This window comes from Xenopus tropicalis, chromosome 5 (assembly GCF_000004195.4).
Source record: "Xenopus tropicalis strain Nigerian chromosome 5, UCB_Xtro_10.0, whole genome shotgun sequence".
Classification (NCBI taxonomy): domain Eukaryota; kingdom Metazoa; phylum Chordata; class Amphibia; order Anura; family Pipidae; genus Xenopus; species Xenopus tropicalis.
The window spans coordinates 81,291,754-81,312,218 of NC_030681.2; the positions used below are offsets into that span (position 1 = coordinate 81,291,754).

General features: G+C 38.2%; 1 protein-coding gene across 3 annotated transcripts in view; it reads left to right on the forward strand.

The window, feature by feature from the left end:
* The first annotated feature begins 7,339 nt into the window (after positions 1 to 7,339).
* The window catches only part of ascc3 (activating signal cointegrator 1 complex subunit 3), a 316,582-nt gene continuing 303,456 nt past the window's right edge, over positions 7,340 to 20,465 (forward strand). Inside the window, exons 1-5 of one of the 3 annotated variants that reach the window (XM_031901620.1) lie at positions 7,340 to 7,405; positions 9,668 to 9,781; positions 14,970 to 15,119; positions 16,552 to 16,702; positions 17,019 to 17,605. In XM_031901620.1, the coding sequence (XP_031757480.1) occupies positions 15,030 to 15,119; positions 16,552 to 16,702; positions 17,019 to 17,605 (828 nt within the window). In that variant the 5' untranslated portion in view covers positions 7,340 to 7,405; positions 9,668 to 9,781; positions 14,970 to 15,029. 3 annotated transcript variants of the gene reach the window in all.

Sequence of the window (20,465 nt, forward strand, 5' to 3'; positions counted from 1 at the left end):
AAGATTTTTAATCTCACCAGGCCATTGTTTGCACAAAAATTTGGTTTGGTCTTTTTGGTCAGATTGTAAGAAGAGGCTCTGAAGGTGGCAAGTATGTTGGCAACCAAGAAAAATGTCTGGGAGCCTCCAATGCCACTGTTAAAAAAAGCCTGAAAATCAAAGATTACTCTTGGTAACTACTGATGTCCTAGCCTTCACATTAAAAAAAATAGATGACCTTTGGAGTCACAACTTTCTGTTGTGGAACTGACAGGAAACTGGCATGCTTTGGAATGGAGTTAGGAATGCCCTAGTATAGAAACCAGGAACCCAATGTATATTGGCTACTGCACCTACAAATTGAGCCATAGGATGCACTATGGTTTTGAATAGAGGATAATATCAATTACTTTTTTCATGTCTGTGTTCCCTGCTTACCACCTGTGATCAAGCCATAGGCAATAGATAAATTAAGGCTGATGCCACACGTGGCGTTTTTCCGCTGCGTATTTTCCAATTCTCTCGGCGGCTGAAAAACGCCTGATATCATCATCCATAGAAATAGCTTGAAAAGACGCGAAGCAAACCACACAATGCGGAAATACGCTACAAAACGCCTTAGCACGGATTTTTCAAGCGTAGGCCGAAATACGCCAGTACTTGCAAAGCAAGCTATTCCTATGTATACGCAAAGGCAGCTGCCAGACCTAGCGGAAATATGCAGCGTTTTTTGCTATTTCGCACTATTAGCACCATGGCAACAGGATTTGCTTACGACACCACTACTAGGCTGAAAAACGCCATAGTCAGGGGCTGTGTGGCTTGTGCGGCGTTTTTAGGCCGAAAAAAACCGCAGCGGAAAAACGCCACGTGTGGCATCAGCCTTAGGGGACAGATCATTAGCATTTATGTTGTGACTAAGCCTCCTTTCTTAAACATCCTGTGTTCCTGTATCTTGAAAACCTTGCTCCTATATCCAGTTTTTCTTTCTAAAATCATTTGTAAAGCTTTCATCAATCACATTTCCCTGTGTTCCATGCTAACTATGTGTGATCCAGCTGCAGGCAATAGCCAAATTAACAGGCAGGGACCCCATTTGGGGGGGATAGCTGTCCTGGGGCCGATGGGTTTTGTCTAAAGGGGGATGCTGTGAGTTCCAGACACTTGTTGGGAGGGCAGGTGTCTGCATGTTCCTTCTCCTATATAGCCTTCAATATGCCTGTCTGTCACTAATATTTAAGTCCTGGTAAAGCAGCTGTGCCGGGACTTAACTTCTGTGACAAAATGAATAGTAGGGAAAGCTGTTAAAATAGGGCCATGTATGGCTGTAGAATCACTCCCAACTTCTTACAGACATTAGCTAATTGCCCATCTCAAAACCATGGCAGGCATCATCAGACAATTCATGAATCATTATCTATTTTAGATTGCCTAGTTGCTGTTTTGCATGCTGTTTGCCTCCTTGTACCTAATCAAAGTTTTAGCTCACCCAGCTAACTTGAGTACATTAAATCTTTTTTCTTACAAATCTAAATGTGCTACCAAATGAAACCATGTGCTGACAACAGATCATAGAAATTAGTAGTAGAAGGGTGCTTTACAGGTTACAAGTGTAGCGGTGCTCTTTTCTGTGGATCTGCTCACTGCATCCCCTACCTTGCCAGTGGACACCTAAGGATTCGTTTTGATGAATGGGGAGGCAAGGTATTGTGTTTTTAATAAAAATTTCCTCTAAAGCATGTGTTTTCAAGTTTTCTTTATTAAATCTTTTGTAAAGCTTCAGTATGTTTGGTAGTTATTGCTAATCACATTGGCTCCTCTTGGCTAACTCAATTGTTAATTCTAACAGATTAATCCAGCCAATAAGAATAAGAAGCCTGCTGAAATTGCATACCTCCTAAGTGGACTGCTTTTGCCAGGACAGCCCTAAATTTTTGACTCCCAGATAGCCCCATAGAAGTCACATTTTCTTACTGGCCTGTCTCAGTTTTGTGAAACTACTGTATATATATATATATATATATATATATATATATATATATATATATATATATATATATATATATATAGCAAAAAAAGGGAAAGTTGTGCTCAACCACTAAATTTTAAACCATTAGGCGGGGGTGCAATGAGGTTGTGACCACGAAATACATAGAAACAACAACAAGAGATCCTCTGCACTCACCCATTATCAATATATAGAACATTAAGACATTCGGTGCATTTAAGCTACTAAGAAATGCCCTTCCCTTTAAGCAAAACAGGGATTGTTTGTCCATATATTGCAATATACTTCAAGTATATATATACCTGTGAGAGACGCTACCTGGGTGCCAGGACAGTGTAGTAATATGTAGATAAACGGAGAGGAACGGCACTCACAGGGAGTTTTCAGATCAAGGACATCAACAAGCTTGTAGAAAAGTGAGGTTCTTTATTAGTCCAAAAACTAATACTAATAAAGAACCTCACTTTTCTACAAGCTTGTTGATGTCCTTGATGTGAAAACTCCCTGTGAGTGCCGTTCCTCTCCGTTTATCTATCTATATATATATATATATATATATATATATATAGTGAACCCAGGGTGGCACTCTGCTTCAGCTCTTACCTCGGGTGCAAGGTAAATGATTTAAATATCCAAAAAGAGACCAGCAACACCGAGTTATATTCCAAAAAGATCAATTGTGTATTAAAAACGCATGAACAGCTGACGTTAAGTTTCGGTCCCCATTGGAACCTTTCGGACTTTTCTCAAAGCAACCATGCCAACCAACCCCATGTTGTATTTATCCATAGTGAACCAGCAAACAGAAAGTGACATCAGTGCACACATGCCATAAAGGGACTGTTGCAGTAAAGCATGTAAATAATGCTGCAAAGTGATCTGTGCCATAAATTATCATTAGAGCATCACACGCCATAAAGTGACCATTGCAGTAAAGTGTGCAGCAAATGCCGGAAGCACAGTAAAAGAAAGGGGCTTTGGCAGACCACCCTGTCGGGGGGGGACTCCTTTCATCACCCGCATACTGGGAAAACATACTCCATTAGACATAGGTTCACATGCATCACACGTAATGTGGTATAAATTATCAAGTGTCCGTGTGGGCTGATCTATTGTGGCAAGACTTGTAGACAGTTAAAAGAAAGGATTAATATGCATTGTGCTACTATCAGGGCTGCTCTGGGTCCTAAACCTGCAAAGAAGGAGGGCAAACAAGATATATCCAAACAACCTGTGGTGCAACACTGGCTGCATGCTAAGCATTCAGCTTCATCGTTTAAATGCATGCCAACTGATTGTATTTCAGGTGTCCAAAGGGTTGGCGACATTTTACTCCGAAGAGAAGCATTTTGGACATATGAACTGGATTGCGTGGCCCCAAGGGGCTTAAATAGTTCCTTATTGCTGAACTGTTTTCTGTGAGTTCTTCTGTCCTATTTCACATTGGGATTGTGCTGTTATTGTTGCTACGATTTATTATATGATATAGGTAAAAGGGATCCTCAAGTTGGTATATCTTGCTGTGGAATTGATTTGTGCATGTGCATGTAATAATAGATAGATCTTATATTAGATTGGGGGCCCCCACTAATTAGGGTAGTATTTTGTTTGAATTGATTGGCGCAGAGTACATACAATGTTATGTTGTTTTTAATCTTGTTTAAATATTGATTTAAGTTTAATTGTATTTATTCACCTTTTTGGGTATACACTATGCAATCATGACACTGTAATGTGTATATTTTTAACATGATGTATTGTATTGTTTCACAGATTTTTAATGATTGTTTTGTCGAATCACTTCCCTGAACCTTAATGATTATTTTAAAGGGGTATTAATTTAAATAGCATCAGATCTGCACTTGTGATATTTTAATGATAATTTATGGCACTGATCACTTTACAGATTTTGCTGCAAACTTTAATGCAACGGTCAATTCATGGCATGTGATGCTTTAATGATAATTTATGGCACAGATTTGCTGCACACTTTACTGCAATGGTCACTTTATGGCGTGTGATGCTCTAATGATAATTTATGGCACAGATCATTTGCAGCATTAGTTACATGCTTTACTGCAGCAGTCACTTTATGGCATGTGTGCACTGATGTCACTTTCTGTTTGCTGGTTCACTATGGATAAATAGAACATGGGGTTAGTTAGCATGGTTGCCTTGAGAAAGGTCCGAAACGTAACGTTGGCTGTTCATGCTTTTTTAATACACGATTGATCTTTTTGGAATATAACTTGGTGTTGCTGTTCTCTTTTTGTGTATATATATATATATATATTTATATATAGGTGAGGTAATGAACAAGAATTAACAATAACAGTAAAATTGTAGCCTCGCAGAACAATTGTTTTTTTGATGTTGGGGGTCAGTCAGTGACTCCCGTTTGAAAGCTGAAAATAGTCCAAAGAAGACTTAGTTCAGAAACTATTAAAAAAGAAAAAAAAATAGCAGTAAAGCGCAACTGCAAAGTTGCAAGGAATAGGACATTCTGTAACATAGCAAAAGGTGAAGCACGCATTTAAGCCACGAGCATGGTGAGTTCCCTGCAGGCTCTGCAGCACATGTGCTCACCCTGCGCAAGTTTTTTAGCTCCTGCTAATGTGGTCCTCTTACCTGCAGGCCAGAACACAGCACCTTTTGATTGTGTCTTGTACCTTAGGGCTGTTCTCTGTTACCTACAGCACAGGCACAGCAAAAAGCCCCAGTTTGTGGATGTTATTCTATTTTTGAGTATGAAGGACTCCTAGTAGTTGTGAAAGTTGTCAATAAGCAGGCCTTATGTCACGCCCCAATGAGTGTTGCTTTGATTTAGTGACTTGTATTTATTGGTGTGTTTAATAGTGTATAAATAGTTTGCCTTTTTCCTATATAGGCCCCTAGAGTTGTGAATAAAGAAAGATGGAGGTCCTTTGTCTCTGGGGCAGATGTAGCAGGTTGTATTTTGCATAAGCGGCTGAATTGGATTTTTAAAAAAGTCAAGCATTCTGAAAGATTGAGTTAATATAATTTGGGGGGGGGGGGGCAGCCGGCATGTCTGAAGGGAAAGACCTTGAACTGCCCATCCTGTTGGCCTTGTGGAGAATGAACAAAAGGGACTACTATTGACACAACCTGATTACACCTTACACAACTGCTGAGGGAACGTTTGCAACACACCACTGAGTGTCTGTCATTTAGCCAATTGTCATCTTATTTATTGCTTTGTGTTCAATACCAGGGGTTTTATTATGTTGGGTTGGGTATTATGTTCCACTTTTTCTTCTTTATCTTAGCGCCCCCCATTTTCTAAACAGTACTCCTCCTACAGTTTTAAGGGTACAACACCCAAACACTCCACACTTCGTCGCCCTATAACGGAAAAGGTTGCTTATGCTTTTCTACACAATACCGCCCCTCCCTTTTTTGTGGCGCCGCTCTGAATACCCCAAATTTCCCATTGACTTTGACAGGGAAGATTTTTAAACCGCTGCTACGCTTACAGCTTTGAAGCTACACCCCCCCAAACTTGAATAACATAATTATTGGGTCATTAGATTGGGTATTAAATTACCCAAAGTGGGAGGTGCCACCAACAGCCAATCAAATTTCACCCATTGACTTTAATTGGGAAATTGAAACTGCTGCCAATCTTACAGCTTTGAGGATATACTCTCATTCTCACAGTAATAACACCAGGGTCACAGGGGACTGCATTTTTAGGTTTTAAAAAGTGGGTGGAGCCACCAACAGCCAATCAGGTGTCACCTATTGAATTTTTTTGGTTAAAATTTAAACTGCTGTTCTTCTCAAACTAATTATGTCAGGGTTGCCAAACTTTGCAGTCAGTTACTGGCTGACAATGAATTCAGGGTTAGAAAAAGTGGTCAGAGCCACCAACAGCCAATCCATATCCACCCATTAAATTTAATTGGTTTACATTTAAACTGATGCCATTATTTAAGTCAGGGGTCCTCAAACTTTTTAAACAAGGGGCCAGTTTATGGTCCCTCAGACTGTTGGGGGGCTGGACTATAGTTAGTCCTCAAACTATGGCCCCTGCTGCGACCTCACCCCTGGCTACTACCTGTCTGCCTCAGCGTGGTCCTCAGCCCCAGCGCGTCATTAGCGTCACCCAGTGGTGTGGCCAAGAACCATGCTGAGGCAGACAGGTAGTAACCAGGGATGAGGATGCATCGGGGGGGGGGGGAAATGACCCGTGGGCCCCTGCTCTGCTTCCACCATAAAAAATCGATGAAAACCTACAATTTTCACTCATTACCTTCTCCTAAACTAGCTACTGTGTGAGAAATCTTACCCATTCTTAAAAAAAATATTCTTAAATGATTCCTTAAAGGAAAAGTAACACGAAAAATTTTTAAGTAAAAAATCTATTCTTCCCTGCCCCAATAATTGCCCTATCCTGCACACCATTTATTATTTTGAATACTTTATCAGAAAATACCTGCTAAAACTTGGCTTCCGGTCATTTGAAATAGGGCGATACGGCGATGCAGGGAAGAATCCACTATGCCACGATCGGTTGATCGATCCTAGCCTCAATCGTTGCATAGTAGTGGATTCTTCCCTGCATCACCGTATCGCCCTATTTCAAATGACTGGAAGCCAAGTTTTAGCAGGTATTTTCTAATAACCTTTCTGCCTTGCTGCCCCTTACATTTGGAATGCCCTCCCTGATTTCCTCCGGAGAGAATCCTCCCCCAGTCTTTTTAAAACTAAGGTTAAAGACTACCTTTTGGAGCACTCGCCCAGCACCTAATCTGGGAACTGGCACTTATATTGTAGTGTCACCCACTGTGACCTACAGCACTTATATTTGCCTATTTGTGTCTGTTACCCTCCCATATAGATTGTAAGCTCTACAGGGCAGGGACCTCCTTCCTCGTGTCCTCGACTCCTAACTTATTGCAGCTGTATTTATTGTTATACTTTGTATTTATCATTATCTTATTAACACCCTGTTTGTATTAATGTACTCTACTGTACAGCACTGCATACATAAGTAGCGCTTTATAAATAAAGATATACATACATACATACAATAAAGCATTCAAAACAATAAATGGTGTGCAGGATAGGGCAATTATTAGGGCAGGAAAAATGTTAGTGTTACTTTTCCTTTAACTTCACCCAGCCCTAGTTTGCGGAAGAACACTTTCATTTACGGTCAAATTGTCGCAGCTCTAACCAGAAAATATGAATTACTTATGAGCAAATATTGGCTGCAGGGGTGGCAAGCGGCATAGAAGCCAGCCAACACGAAAGAAAAATCTCTATTTGGTTCTCTAACAAACGTAGGAGGTGCGAGCTTCACATACTATTGGCGTTCGATTGCGTAACACTGAGTTCCGCCGTCTTTACTCGTCAATCCCACAAACCGGCTACGTGCCGCGTCCTTGCGCTTACGTAAGTGTGACGCCACGGTCTCGCGTGATGAGACTTGCGGTGCCGGGTTTTCTGTAAGACAGCAAAGGAGCTTGCTATTAACAGCTTGTGGGACCTGTAAGTAGCGATCCTGGACTGTGGGCTGTGATAGTAAAATCCGGAGTGCTCTGCGAAAAGTGGGTCTGTTGGGCAGTATAAACTCAGGGCTGTCAAGTTTATTTCAGTAGGAAACTCTGACACATGCTTAGAGCATATTCTGGAAAAGCACTATGCTGAGCATGAGCTTGTCATGAACTTTTTTTTCTCTATTCATGGGCTAGTCATGATTTATTTTTAGTTTGTAAAACAATCCAGTGAATCTTAGTATCCTTGTTTAAAATGAAAGTTTAATCGATTTCCTAATCTATTTTGCATAGACATAAAAATGTTAACAACTCTGAAAGCTGAGGAGACTAACTTATAGAACGAGTCAATATTCCCTCTGTATGTCGTAATTATAGAAGGCTTGATTAGTGTAGTTTTCAAAGAGAACACATGTTATGACATAGTGCTTTTTTCCAGAAATGCTGCTGTTCTGTGAACAGCTTTAACTACACCAGTTCAGTGGTGAAATATAATATCCTTATTTCCATAAGACTTGATGGATATTATTTATCATAATAAAATATTTACCCCCTTTCAGCTGATTGAACAGTAGGTCCTGTATTCTTCAAATGACATGAGAGTTGCATGCATCAGTCTTACTATCAAAGAGAAAAGGGTTTATCTCATCTACCTGTAACATGGAACATACCCCTTTCATAATGTTCCACCCAAATGTTGCTGATCTTAAACTCCTAACTTATTGGGAGTGCTTTTTTTCTTTTTAAAGGAGAACTATACCCCCGGGCACAAAACACCCATAACTATCACTGTAGGCAGACCTCCCTCACCTCTCCTTTATCGCATTGTTTTTAAGTTTAATGACCGTCCCTATCACTAACTGCTAGCTAATAATGCAGAGGAGCGTAGCCCCCTACCTGCCTGATATCACCTTACTGACTGAAGACTCTTCGAGTCCTACCGCCAACACCTAACCTGTTTGCGCATGTGCAGTTGAAGCAAACTGCACAGACACAAGCAGGTTTGGCGAAAACACCCAAAGTGTCTTCAGTTGGAAAGAATATGTTGGCGAGGTACGAGGCTGCGCTTCACTGCATTTTTAGTTAGCGGGTTAGAGACAGGGACAGACATTAAACTTAAAAACAATGCTGTAAGGGAGAGGTGAAGGGGCGTCTAGACAGTGATAGTTATGGGTGCTTTTTGCGCCGGGGGTGTATAGTTCTCCTTTAAACAACACTACTATATAAAATTGTTCACCGGCTTTAGGACCAATGGCCTTCATAATGCAGAAGAAGCATTAAGTGAAAATTCTGCCTGCTTTGTGTGCACACAAATCCCAGAAATTATTTCACTGTCAGTGGTGAAATTAATGGGGTTATGTCATAAAAGACACAAAGTTTGCCCAGGAACAGTAACCCACAGCAGCCAATCAGCAGGTAGAATTTTCTGGTCACTTGTTAAAATGCAAATATCTTATTGGTTGTTATAGGTTATTGCACCTGTGCCTTTTATCACATATGGGGTGTTATTTTTTGATTCTAAAGGTCCCTTGGACCGACTCAGCAACTTTTCTGCCCATGTAGGGGCAGAAACAAGTGGGCTGGCCGACCAATATCTGGCTTGAAATTGGCCAGATATCGATCGGCCAGGTTAGAAAATCCAGTCGGATCGGGGACCGCATCGGCTCGTTGATGCGGTCCCCGAACTGACTGCCCCATTGCCGCCTACATAATCCGGTCGTTTGGCCCCAGGGCCAAACGATCGGATTATTTATTTTTTTTAACATCAAGCTCCCCGATATCGCCCACCCGTAGGTGGGTATATCGGGGGAAGAAGATCGCCAAGCGAGCAGATCTTACCGTGTATGGGGACCTTAACACCAAACATCTAAATAGCACCATGTCTTTTTTCCTTATGTTTGACTGAAGAACAACATCAGTCAAAACGGTTAAAGTAATTTTATCATGTTAGATAACTGCACATGACAGACGCAGTGCTGGTGGGAAACATTGTTAATGAATAACCTCTTTCATGTGAAATTGCTTTATCCTTTTAGGTGCCACATGTAGAGCAAATAGTGATACAGAATGGAGATAATACACTTTGCTGCACTCGGGTGGAGAAATGTCTAAAGCTTCTCTTTAATTCCTTTTTCTATCTCCATCCCTATGCAATAAACAGAAACGTGGACAGAACAGCCCCTTGGGCACGATTGCTGAGGCAGCAATTGCTTGTTCCTTCCAGAGGAAGGGTACCTGTCACCCTCAGAAAAAAATCCAAATTCTTTTCTATCAGGTTAGTCAAGCATAATACATTTGACTTACACTACTGTTTACTTCAGTCTTGGAATTACATAACTACACCAACCAGACAGATGCCAGTTTGTTAGTAAGGAAAGCTTTGTATCATGCCAAAATCTTTTTTATGTGCCAGAATGGTGGACCTGATGCCTTTGCATTGGCTACACAATAAGACTGCGAAGATGGAGGGATGGAGAAAGTGAGGAGGGCAATGACATCTACAAAGTGCTGAATGAAAAGTGAAAGTAATTGTCTGCCCCTCCATAATGAGAATGGATGTGCTAATAAAAAAAAAAAAAGGAATTTGGATTAAATTGTTTAATTTGAACAGGGCTTTTATTATACAGCTTTTTACAGGTCCCCTTTAATATTATGTTGGCCCTACCTGGATATAGTGTACCTCCTGCCTTTCTTGACTGTGTGCGTGCCACATAGTTATTCTACTCCTCCCCACTAGTCCAGATCATAAACAAATCATCAATACAGCAAAAATAAGTCAAGATAGATTTGCCCAGTAAGGGGAGAATATATTCTGTCTCGAATTCCAACATATAAAGGTTGGCATAGGAAGGTGCCAGTCTTTACGGTACCTGATATCTGCAGGAAATACTAGTTTTCAAAACGAAAATAGTTTCTTGTCAGGGTGAGTTTTTTTTTCACAATTTAACTGTATGTTCTGTCATTTACGTTTTGTTTGCATGGTGTCTCCTAGCAACACCTACCGTGGCGCCAAAATGTATATTCAAATGTGGGGGTGTACACTGCCTTGGCGTCCTTGAGGAAGGTTTCAGTAAGAACTGAAACGTTGTAACAATAAACTATACAATTTGCATTGAATAAAATGCCTGCTTGTCGCTTCATGAAAATCCTGCGAGTGCCGTTATTCTTGCATAGTATATGAGTACATTAGCTCTGGCAACCAGGTATCATCTGCCGCTCTTGGAGTGTTCCCCATTCTGGATTTAGATATATATACAGGTATGGGATCTCTTATCCAGAAACCTGTTATCCAGAAAGCTCCGAATTACGGAAAGCCTGTCTCCCATAGACTCCATTTTAATCAAATAATTTAGAATTTTAAAACAGATTTCCTTTTTCTCTGTTGTAATAAAACAGTACCTTGTAATTAATCCAAACTTAGATATAAATAATCCTTATTGGATGCAAAACAATCGTATTGGGTTTAATTAATGTTTTATTGATTTTTTAGTAGACTTAAGGTATGGAGATCCAATTAACGGAAAGACCCCTTATTCTGAATACCCTTGGTCCCGAGCATTCTGGATAATGGGTTCTATACCTGTATATGTTTTTTAGTTACTATGTATTTTATTGTACAGGTATCGGACCCCTTATCCGGAAACCCATTATCCAGAAAGTTCTGAATTAAGGAAAGGCCATCTCCCATAGACTTCATTTTAATCAAATAATTCACATTTTTAAAAATGTTTTCCTTTTTCTCTTTAATAATAAAACAGTACCTTGTGCTTGATCCCAACTAAGATATTAATCCTTATTGGAGCCAAAACAGTTTAAATATTTTTATGAGCAGACTTAAGGTAGGAGATCCGAATTACGGAAACATCCCTTATCTGGAAACCCCAGGTCCCGAGCATTCTGGATAACGGGTCCCATACCTGTATTGTAATTTGTATACCTGTACCTAATTATATCTTAGTTGGGATCAAATACAAACACTGTTTTATTTTTACAGAGAAAAAGGAAATCTGAATTATTTGATTTAAATGGGGTCTATGGGAGACAGGCTTTCCGTTATTTGGAGCTTTCTGTATATCGGGTTTCCAGATAAGGGATCCCATGCTTTTATAGCAGCCCTGTTCTTCATGCTATAATTTGGCTACACTTATAGGCACCAATCGGTGAGTTGCAGTTCAGCTATGGAGGATCTCCCACACCCTTATTTCCTTTCAAACATATCTTTCTCCTGCTATTTTAGCGCTCTCAATACTTACTGTTACAGTGCACACAGAGAACTGCAGGTACTGCCTGGGTGCATGGTTAACATAATTAGTAAGCACAAAAAAATGTTTATTGGAGCAAGCTGTCTTCGGCTTTAGTCTAAGCCAAAATGTTGAATTAAACACCATTTTTTTTTTGCTTCATACAAGTCCTGTGAGTGCAGTTTGTTTATATATGTATATAATGTCCTTCCTATAGTCTGTTTTGTCCCAATGTGGTATGTGAAATACAAACATTTTTTTTTATATTTGAGAGTGCTGTTCCTCACTTAGCAATGTGATGTGTGAATATGTATGATATGCGATGATGCAACTTTTGAAACAATTTTTGAGAAATTGAATTAAATTAAAAGTTTAGTGTAGGTTTGTAATTTGGAGTAATTTCATGCATACTGGCCATGAAACTGTTCAGAAGACCACTGGTCATTTTATTTATTGTGTTTATATTGGGACCTAAGGATATGTTGGAGATAAGATGCTGTAAACTAAAACCTTTGCAGTGATTTTTTACAATTGTAAACATCTGCTGGCACTTAAAGGGTTAAAGAACTGGGTAAAAATTAAATAGTGGTGGTTATGTCCCCTTAAGGTCAAATTTACTCCACTGCCAGACACTTGACCTGAAAAGGAAAATTTAAGCCACAGTTTGCAAAACTGGCTCATATGTAATATTATTAAACTAAGAGACATGTAAATATGAGCTGAAGACAGCTTGCTCCAATAAACATTTTTTTAGTTGTTGTGGTTTTCTGTAATTTTTATGGAACATATTTTTGTGTAATATTTAATTACTCATATTAGACAGATTATCCACATACCCCCCCACATTTTCTTTTGTTCACCTTTACAGTTCATGAGTCATATTTCAGATCATTCTCCATCTCTTGCTGGATGAAGTCCAGCTGTCTAGCGCTCAATATGACAAAAACTGAAATCCAATTTCCCACCCTTCACTCTGTTGCTAACCTTTCAATCTTTTCTCTGAAGTACTGACAACCCATGCATCACCATTGCTTGGATTGCCAAAAATATGGGTATTTCTGTCTAGCCAGAAATTTAGTTTTTTGTTTTCCCCTTAGTGTAGATTGCAGCCAGTGTCTACTGCCTTAAAATAAAAATAAATAAATGTATACACACACATATATAAAAACACATTTTAAAGATGAATCACCTAAATCCCTTTACATGTATGCCACCATATCCTCACAGTTTTCAGAAGTAGCAATTCTACTTAGAATAGAAAAATATAAAATAATATTCTATTCTAGGTAAAATAGAAGATGAAAAGTCAGTACTACTGCATAAGTTTGCTATACCAATTCTTACAGATCTCCTCAATCACGGTTTACTTTTCTCCTTTCTCTGTTCTGGCAAACGTCCCTCGTTAGCCTGGACCATAACCAACTGGGTTGTTTTCTGAACAGTGGGTAAATCTGCACTGGTGTAGTAACTTGTAGCAACCAGTCGGGTGATTTGCTTTTTTTAGCGAGCTGTAGGTAGAACAATAAAGATATGTCTGGGCATATCAGGATTCAGCACTTTTAAAGATTTGGCATTTAGTATTGCATCTAGCAGGATATAACATGCACGAGTTATGTGCCGGTAAGGAAAACTCAACCCACAAAACCTTAACCTACAAAATGTTGCCACTGTAGGACCTGTACCCAACAAATACCCAGCCTATACCCACATCTACTTGCTCTGTACCCCACTTCTGCACTTGCCTCTGGTTTCAAAGGATGGATTCTTATAGAGGAATTTTTTAAACTTTTTTATTTTGCTAATGCCTTTTCAACTGCTCTCTTTTGCATTTTAAAATGTGTGATCACTATTAGACAGCCATTGCTAGCCAAGGCAACATAAATAGTACATGGCATTGTGTTGTATAAGACTCTACAGTACCCCCAGTCCAGCCCACACCAAACCACTGGTCTGTGTGTCAGTCCACACATCACTAATGTGCACTGAGGCTATGTTGAGTCAGATGGGGGTAAGCTTCTCTAAAAGCTTCTTTAAGCTTATATAAAGAAGCTTCTTTTAAAAGATCATTTAAAAGGATATAGAAAGTCATACAGAATATGGGAGGGGATACTAGAGAGTGGGTGCAGGCATGAGAGAGGATTTTAGGAGTAGTTCAGCAGAGGAGCGTAGCTTCTCTTTGGTGAGTGCATGGAAAAAACTTCAGAGATGTAGGTTGAAAGCAGGTTGTCAGTTCTTCAGCTCCATAGTTTGAAATTTTGTGCAAGGTAAGAAGTTGCTTAAACTGAGTAGCAGTTCTATTATATATATATATATATATATATTTTTTTTTTGGAAATCTGCATGTGTTTTAATCATATATTTCAAATGTTGCTGCAGACAATGTAGAAGTATAGACCATGCATTTTAAGCTTATTAATACTGATTGGGGCACTGCTCCATGTGTAAGAGACATACACACTAGTTGGGGGGGGATGAGGGCCATGGCATTGGGTTTCCAGCCTTAAGCGGCAGTAGCAGCGTCACAGTTACCCCATCACTGCATTTTTTCCAGGAAAAATGAGGGTTGTCACAAAATTAATCCTATTCTTTTAATACTCTGCTGTTTGAATATTTGGGGCTTTAAGAATAATAAAATGTAGCAAGACACTCCGGTAGATGTCATTTTTATGGTTGCTATAGCTTGTAGGATTTAGCAGAGCTGAGTGCATTTGGCCTCCATTTTAGTGGACAAAAGCTGATCCATTATTGGATTGTTTTTGGTTTTGCTGTAGTCCAGTTTATTGTATTGACACATGAACCAAAGAGTATTCCTTATATTTGTTGTTTCGCTTTATTAAGTCTAGTTACCACACCATGTACGAGATACTGTATTAGATAATAGTAGTACAGTATTTGTTTTCTCAAGATAGATTTTATGCTAAATGGCATATCCATATTTGGTGGTTTTTGATAAATGGGTTTCCTGATAACCGATCCAATATATGTTATAACCATTAAATTTAAATATAAGAATAACTTGACTGTCTAAATATACTTGCTTGTTTGTAATACATTTTCGTACAAGCAAGAGGTCAAAAGAATAATTTTTTTCAATTCTTGTGTGTTGTTCTTTAAGCAATCAGCACATCTGTCATACATCATATGATCATCATACATTTATATGTTTGTGTATGTTTTCTTTTCCCGCTTTAAATGGCAATTTTTTCTATACACTCGTTTTAGCTCTTCCACGTGGCAGCAGAATCTAATTTTTCATCCTATGGATCACTGAATAAGGAAGAGATGGTTTTACCTCGTCTCACAGGAGCTCTGCGTTCTTTTTCAAATGTCACCAGGCAAGATGATTACAGGGGAGACTCGTCAGACCTGATGGTAAAATGGTTTATACAAGATGAAGAGTGCAGTTATCCTGAATGTGTTAGATTCTTAAACATTTTCTGGATCAGTTGCAAACAGTAGCAATCTTGCCCTTTACTCCCAACATCTTGAATTTCATAGTTTTTTTTCTGTGAAGTTTCTTAAATTTATCACAGTACACAGAAAAAAGAACCCTGGCTCTTTGAAGGAAACCATAACTCTGAACAACTTAGGTCTTTATAAATATATCACAGCCCATATGTAAAACACTGCTTCATCCAAATAAACCATTTTTAAAAGTATATACTTTTCAAGTAGTATGCACCATTGAATAATCCTTAATAGAAAAATGTCATTGTAAGTACTAAGAGCTGCCCACCGGCTCATATGATTCACTGTGCACACAAACAATCCAAGGGCGCACATACATGCTAGGTCACATCAGCTAGTGAATGGACAATGTTTCTGTCTTTCACTCCCACACTTCTTCCTGTGTATACTGATTATCATAAGCATATAAAAGGCTCTCACCCATTTGTGCTTAAAGGATCAGTAACATTAAAATAGTGAAAATATTTGAAAGCGTTTTCACCGGTGAAAAAAAAAAATTGTTAAATAAAAACATGCCTCCCCAACCTCTCACCCGTTCTAAAAATATTACAATAAATGCTGATAGGACTGTGCACTTCGTAAATACTGAGCAAATTCCTTCCTGCTCCTATATTAAAACTTCTCTTCTGTGCAAAATATCCAGCCCAGAGCAGGAACAGAGTGGAACCAGGATGAACCCACATCCATTATATTCTACATTGCTTTTGTGTTGCCATTTGGGTGAAGATTCCCCATTTTGTCATATTCAACTTGAATGTCTGACCCAGGGCTACACTGCACATTAATTTTATAAACTATAGTAGTGTTTCTCAGGCAAACATGCAATCTTAAGTAGTGTATAGTAACATTCATTTTGTTGTTGTAACCGTAGCTGTAAAGTGCTGTAACATGCATTAATTTATGACGGCATCTTACTTGTTTTAAAATGTTTAAATTGTTTTATTGTGACATGTTTTAAGAGCAAGCTGATATTCACCACTCTTGTTCTGTTAGTTGCTGTTAATAAAAGTCTTCCTAAAGGAGACACAGGAAAATATTAAACTAATTTTGAAAGTTGCAGTTGCTGAGTGGATTTGCAGTGAGAAAAATAACAGTCTGCTTGCTAGAAAGGTCAGATTAAAATATCAAAAACCCAGAGTACAATTCTGTTATTAAAATGTGATCTTTCATCTTTTTATTTAACTTTCTGTTTCGAATTAAAAATATATATATAGAAATTGTATTTTTATAGCGTTTTCATGATAGCTGTTCACTAACTTTTGATTTACATTATCTTTTATTTTAAAGCTAGTTGAAGTGACACATTTCAACTAACCATCTAGCATTAATTTTACAGACCAAAAGATCAAAGTTGCGTGAACAAGTTTTGGAGTCTGACCTTACTTGGAAGAAAATAACTCAATTTATCACTGGCAATGTGGACAAGAAGGAGCATGAAGAAATAAAAGAGAACTTTAAAGAAATATTACAGGCGGCGAAACAGATTGGTAAATTACTTTTTGTTAAAGATAAATTCTTTTAAATTCATGATGTGTTGTGAATTTTACATAGTTATTACTCACCTGTATAGTCAGGATTTGAACAAAAGATCATTTGAGTGTTGTTCTGCATTTGAATATCAATTCATTGATGCTGGTTCAATAATTCATACATAAGGATGTCTTTGTCTTAGTAACCTTACCAGGTTGTCATTTTTATTGTCGTGCATGTGATTTGGAGTAAAGTATATAAGTGTGGCAAATTTGTTTACGAGCAGTTAGTCATACATATGTTTGCAAATTTGATTTCTTTGTTTTTTTGCAGTGGGTACTGACCATGGTCAAGAAGCAATTGAAAGTGGAGCATCATACCTTTTCAAGATTTTCAATGATAAGGATGGTATTGGCCAGATTGAGACTATGGCTATCAAACAAATGTTTGGACCTTTTCCATCTTCATCTGCTACAGCAGCATTCAATGCAATATATAATATTGTGTCCAGGCTTAATGAGGACAAACTAAAGAAGCTTCTACTTCTTTTCGGGGAACAAAGGGATGAAGGTTCAGAATTCTTTGGAAAAAATCTGAATTTTTCATTAGACATGTACGCACTAGAGGAGACCGAGGATATGCCTTTAAACTGGAATACTGAAACCAAAGACATAAGTTTGGATTTTAGAAAATTTCATAGTGATCACATAGAAACACCTGATGGCACATCTGGCGGCCAGGCAAGACACAACAGAACTTATGAAACTGAGGATGACAGTTCATTTCTATATGATGAAGTGAAGAAATATGTTATGCATAACTTACAAAGCAGTTCTGGTGGTCCCACAGTTAATGATTTGTGTAGTACTTTATTTGAGATGCTTGCATCTACCAAAAGTAATGATGAGCTTCAGAATGAGGTAAGTAGATTGCCCTTCTCATATTCTTAGTGTAATATTCTTATGGAACCATTTCATGGACAATGAATGGGAAAATAAGTTGATATCATAACTCTGAGCCATGCATTTCATAGGCATATTTTTAAAGAATAGTCTACACACCTCTGCAAAATGGCAGGTTTTTGTTTAATAAAAGAAAAAGAAACAAAGATAATTCCTGTCAGAAATGATTCTACCTTTATTGCAAAATTGCCATCTCTACAAAGAAGAGAAAGAAAAAAAGAAATCCTATGTACATACCCCATAAACTAATTCTTGGTTGAAGCACCTTTTGATTTTATTACAGCACTCAGTCTTTTTGGGTAAGAGTCTATCAGTTTATCACATCTCGACCTGCCAATTTTTGCCCACTCCACCTTGCAAAAAAATTCCAGATCTGTCAAATTCTGGTCACCCCACAGATATTCAGTTCAATTATGGTCTGGGCTCTGGCTGGGCCATTCCAGAACATTTGATCCTCCTTTGGTGAAGTGATTGCTTTGTTGATTTAGATGTATGCTTTGGGTTGTTGTCCTGCTGAAAGGTGAAGTTCTTCCTAGCAGACAATTGAAGGTTTTGACAAAGTACACTGATACTCGGAGCTATTCGTGATTCCATCCACCTTGACTTGAATTCCACCCCATGACTCTGCCTCCACTATGCTTCACTGTGGGTGTAGTGTTCTTTTGATTATGTGCTGTGTTATTTTTAGCCAAAATGAAAACATCTCAGAAATTGCTAAAAACTGAAAATGAATGTAAAATGCAAAGGTGCTCTGAAAAGTCCCCTAAGTATGTTGACATCAATTCATTTTTGGCTTTATATCCCTCCTGACATATATAGAGTGTACCTTCTCAGCATTTGATATTTGGGAACTAAAGAAAAAAAAACCAAGCCAAGATAAAAAAAAACTTCCAAGTCAAAAAAGTATTTGTTTATTGTACACTCCCCTACATTCTGCAACAGGCAACAGTTGCAAGGCAGTAAATGTCTACTTTGCACTCTTTAGCTCTACCTGATGTGCATGGCATAATTACACACATTTAAGGGGAGGGGGGTTTACTACCCTTTGTTAATACAGCATTTGTACCTTATCTGTGAACTTTGCACCGTGCCCGTCATCAGTAAATTAGCCTTGTGTTAGGTTGCACATTTCAATTTTTTATAGGTCTTACAAATGCAGATATATAGGAATAGTGCACAAATTAATGCTTTACTGCTCAAGCACAGCAAACTTGTATTTCAAAGACTGATTTCTAAGCCTATATTGTTTTAATTCTTTGCTTAAATTTGCTTAAGAAATACATTTCCCTGGTTTCACATATAATTTTTCTGGTCTCTGGAAAAATGTAAAATACTAAAACACTATTATCCTTAAGGTTATACACTGTAAGATCCGCTCATTTGACGAGGCTGGCAAGCGAACGGATCTTCTCCCGATATGCCCACCTATGATTTAATTAAAATGGCGGGCTTTGGCGCCACTGGATCGGGGACCACATCAATGAGCCGATGCGGTCTCCGATCCAACGGAAAAATCAAACCTGCCCAATCAAGATCTGCCCAATTTCAGGCCAGATGCCGTATGGCCACCTTAAGTTTTACATTATGGGGTCTCTCAGTTAGTTGTGTGATTTTGCTCAGTATCTGTATAATACGTGCTGTGTTTAGGATTTATTTAAGGATTCTGGTTGACTGATTCTACAGAAAAATAAATGGGGTTATGTTTCAGAGTTTTCTTTTTTCTACAGCAGATGTTGTACTATGCAGTTATTCATTTTTTTCCTGACAGCAGCTGCAGTATATGTTTTTGATTCATGTTTTTGGTTGTTACAACAGTTGTAAGTTCTATTTATAACTATTGTTTTTGTAGCATATGTATGAATTTTGTCTGTAGTTAACTCCAAAATACATATAAACTTTTGGTGGCAAAGGCTTTCTAGTCATTTATGTACCCTGGAAACAAGGCAAATGTTTGTTTTATTGTACACAAGCAGGATTCTCTTAAGCAGATAATTTAGATATGTTGATTATCCACTCCATTCACACCACCATTTTGAATAGTAATTTATGTAGTAATTGATAGTAATTTATGTATGCCAAAGTTACATAGAAGTTTAATGCAAAATTTGCTTTTCAGCTCCTTCTTGCTCTTTCCCCTGACAAGCGCATACAACAAAAACTTAACAGTACAAGGGCACTCAAAAAAATATATAACATGAAGTAGAATGCAAAATAGCATAATAAATACCCTTGTGCTTGTTGCCTAATTAATTGTGTTCAACAACAACATTATATGTAATATAAGTAACGCAGTGATCACATGCATAAATATATTTGTGCTGAATACTCAAACAAAATATGGTGGAAATCCTTATGTAGCTAGACTACTCACTATTAGTTCTGGTTTGCAGCACAAAAATCTGATTTTTGTTTTTCTTTACTGCCGTTGACCACTTTATTTTGTGAGGATATAATCTTTAACAACAACAGATTTTTGAGTGAGTTATTTATCTTGGACATACAGATGTTGTGTTAGCTCACGTACAACAGACGATTGACTGTGAAGATTATAGTTGTCCTTTGTAGCTACATGTTGAGTCTATGGTGACACAGATGAGCATTAGGGCATTCTAGCTCATTTAAAGTATACACAGCCAAGCCAAGGTCAGATTTATGCTGACCTATGGTGGGGGACCTTTCAGGCTGACAGAGCTTTTGAATCATGGTCAAAATTTCTGTTTGAGGGGCTTTGGCTTTAAAAACTAGACTGCTGCATTTATGTAATATATCTCATAACAGCTGTATTATACAATACCATTAACTATATAGACAAACTTCT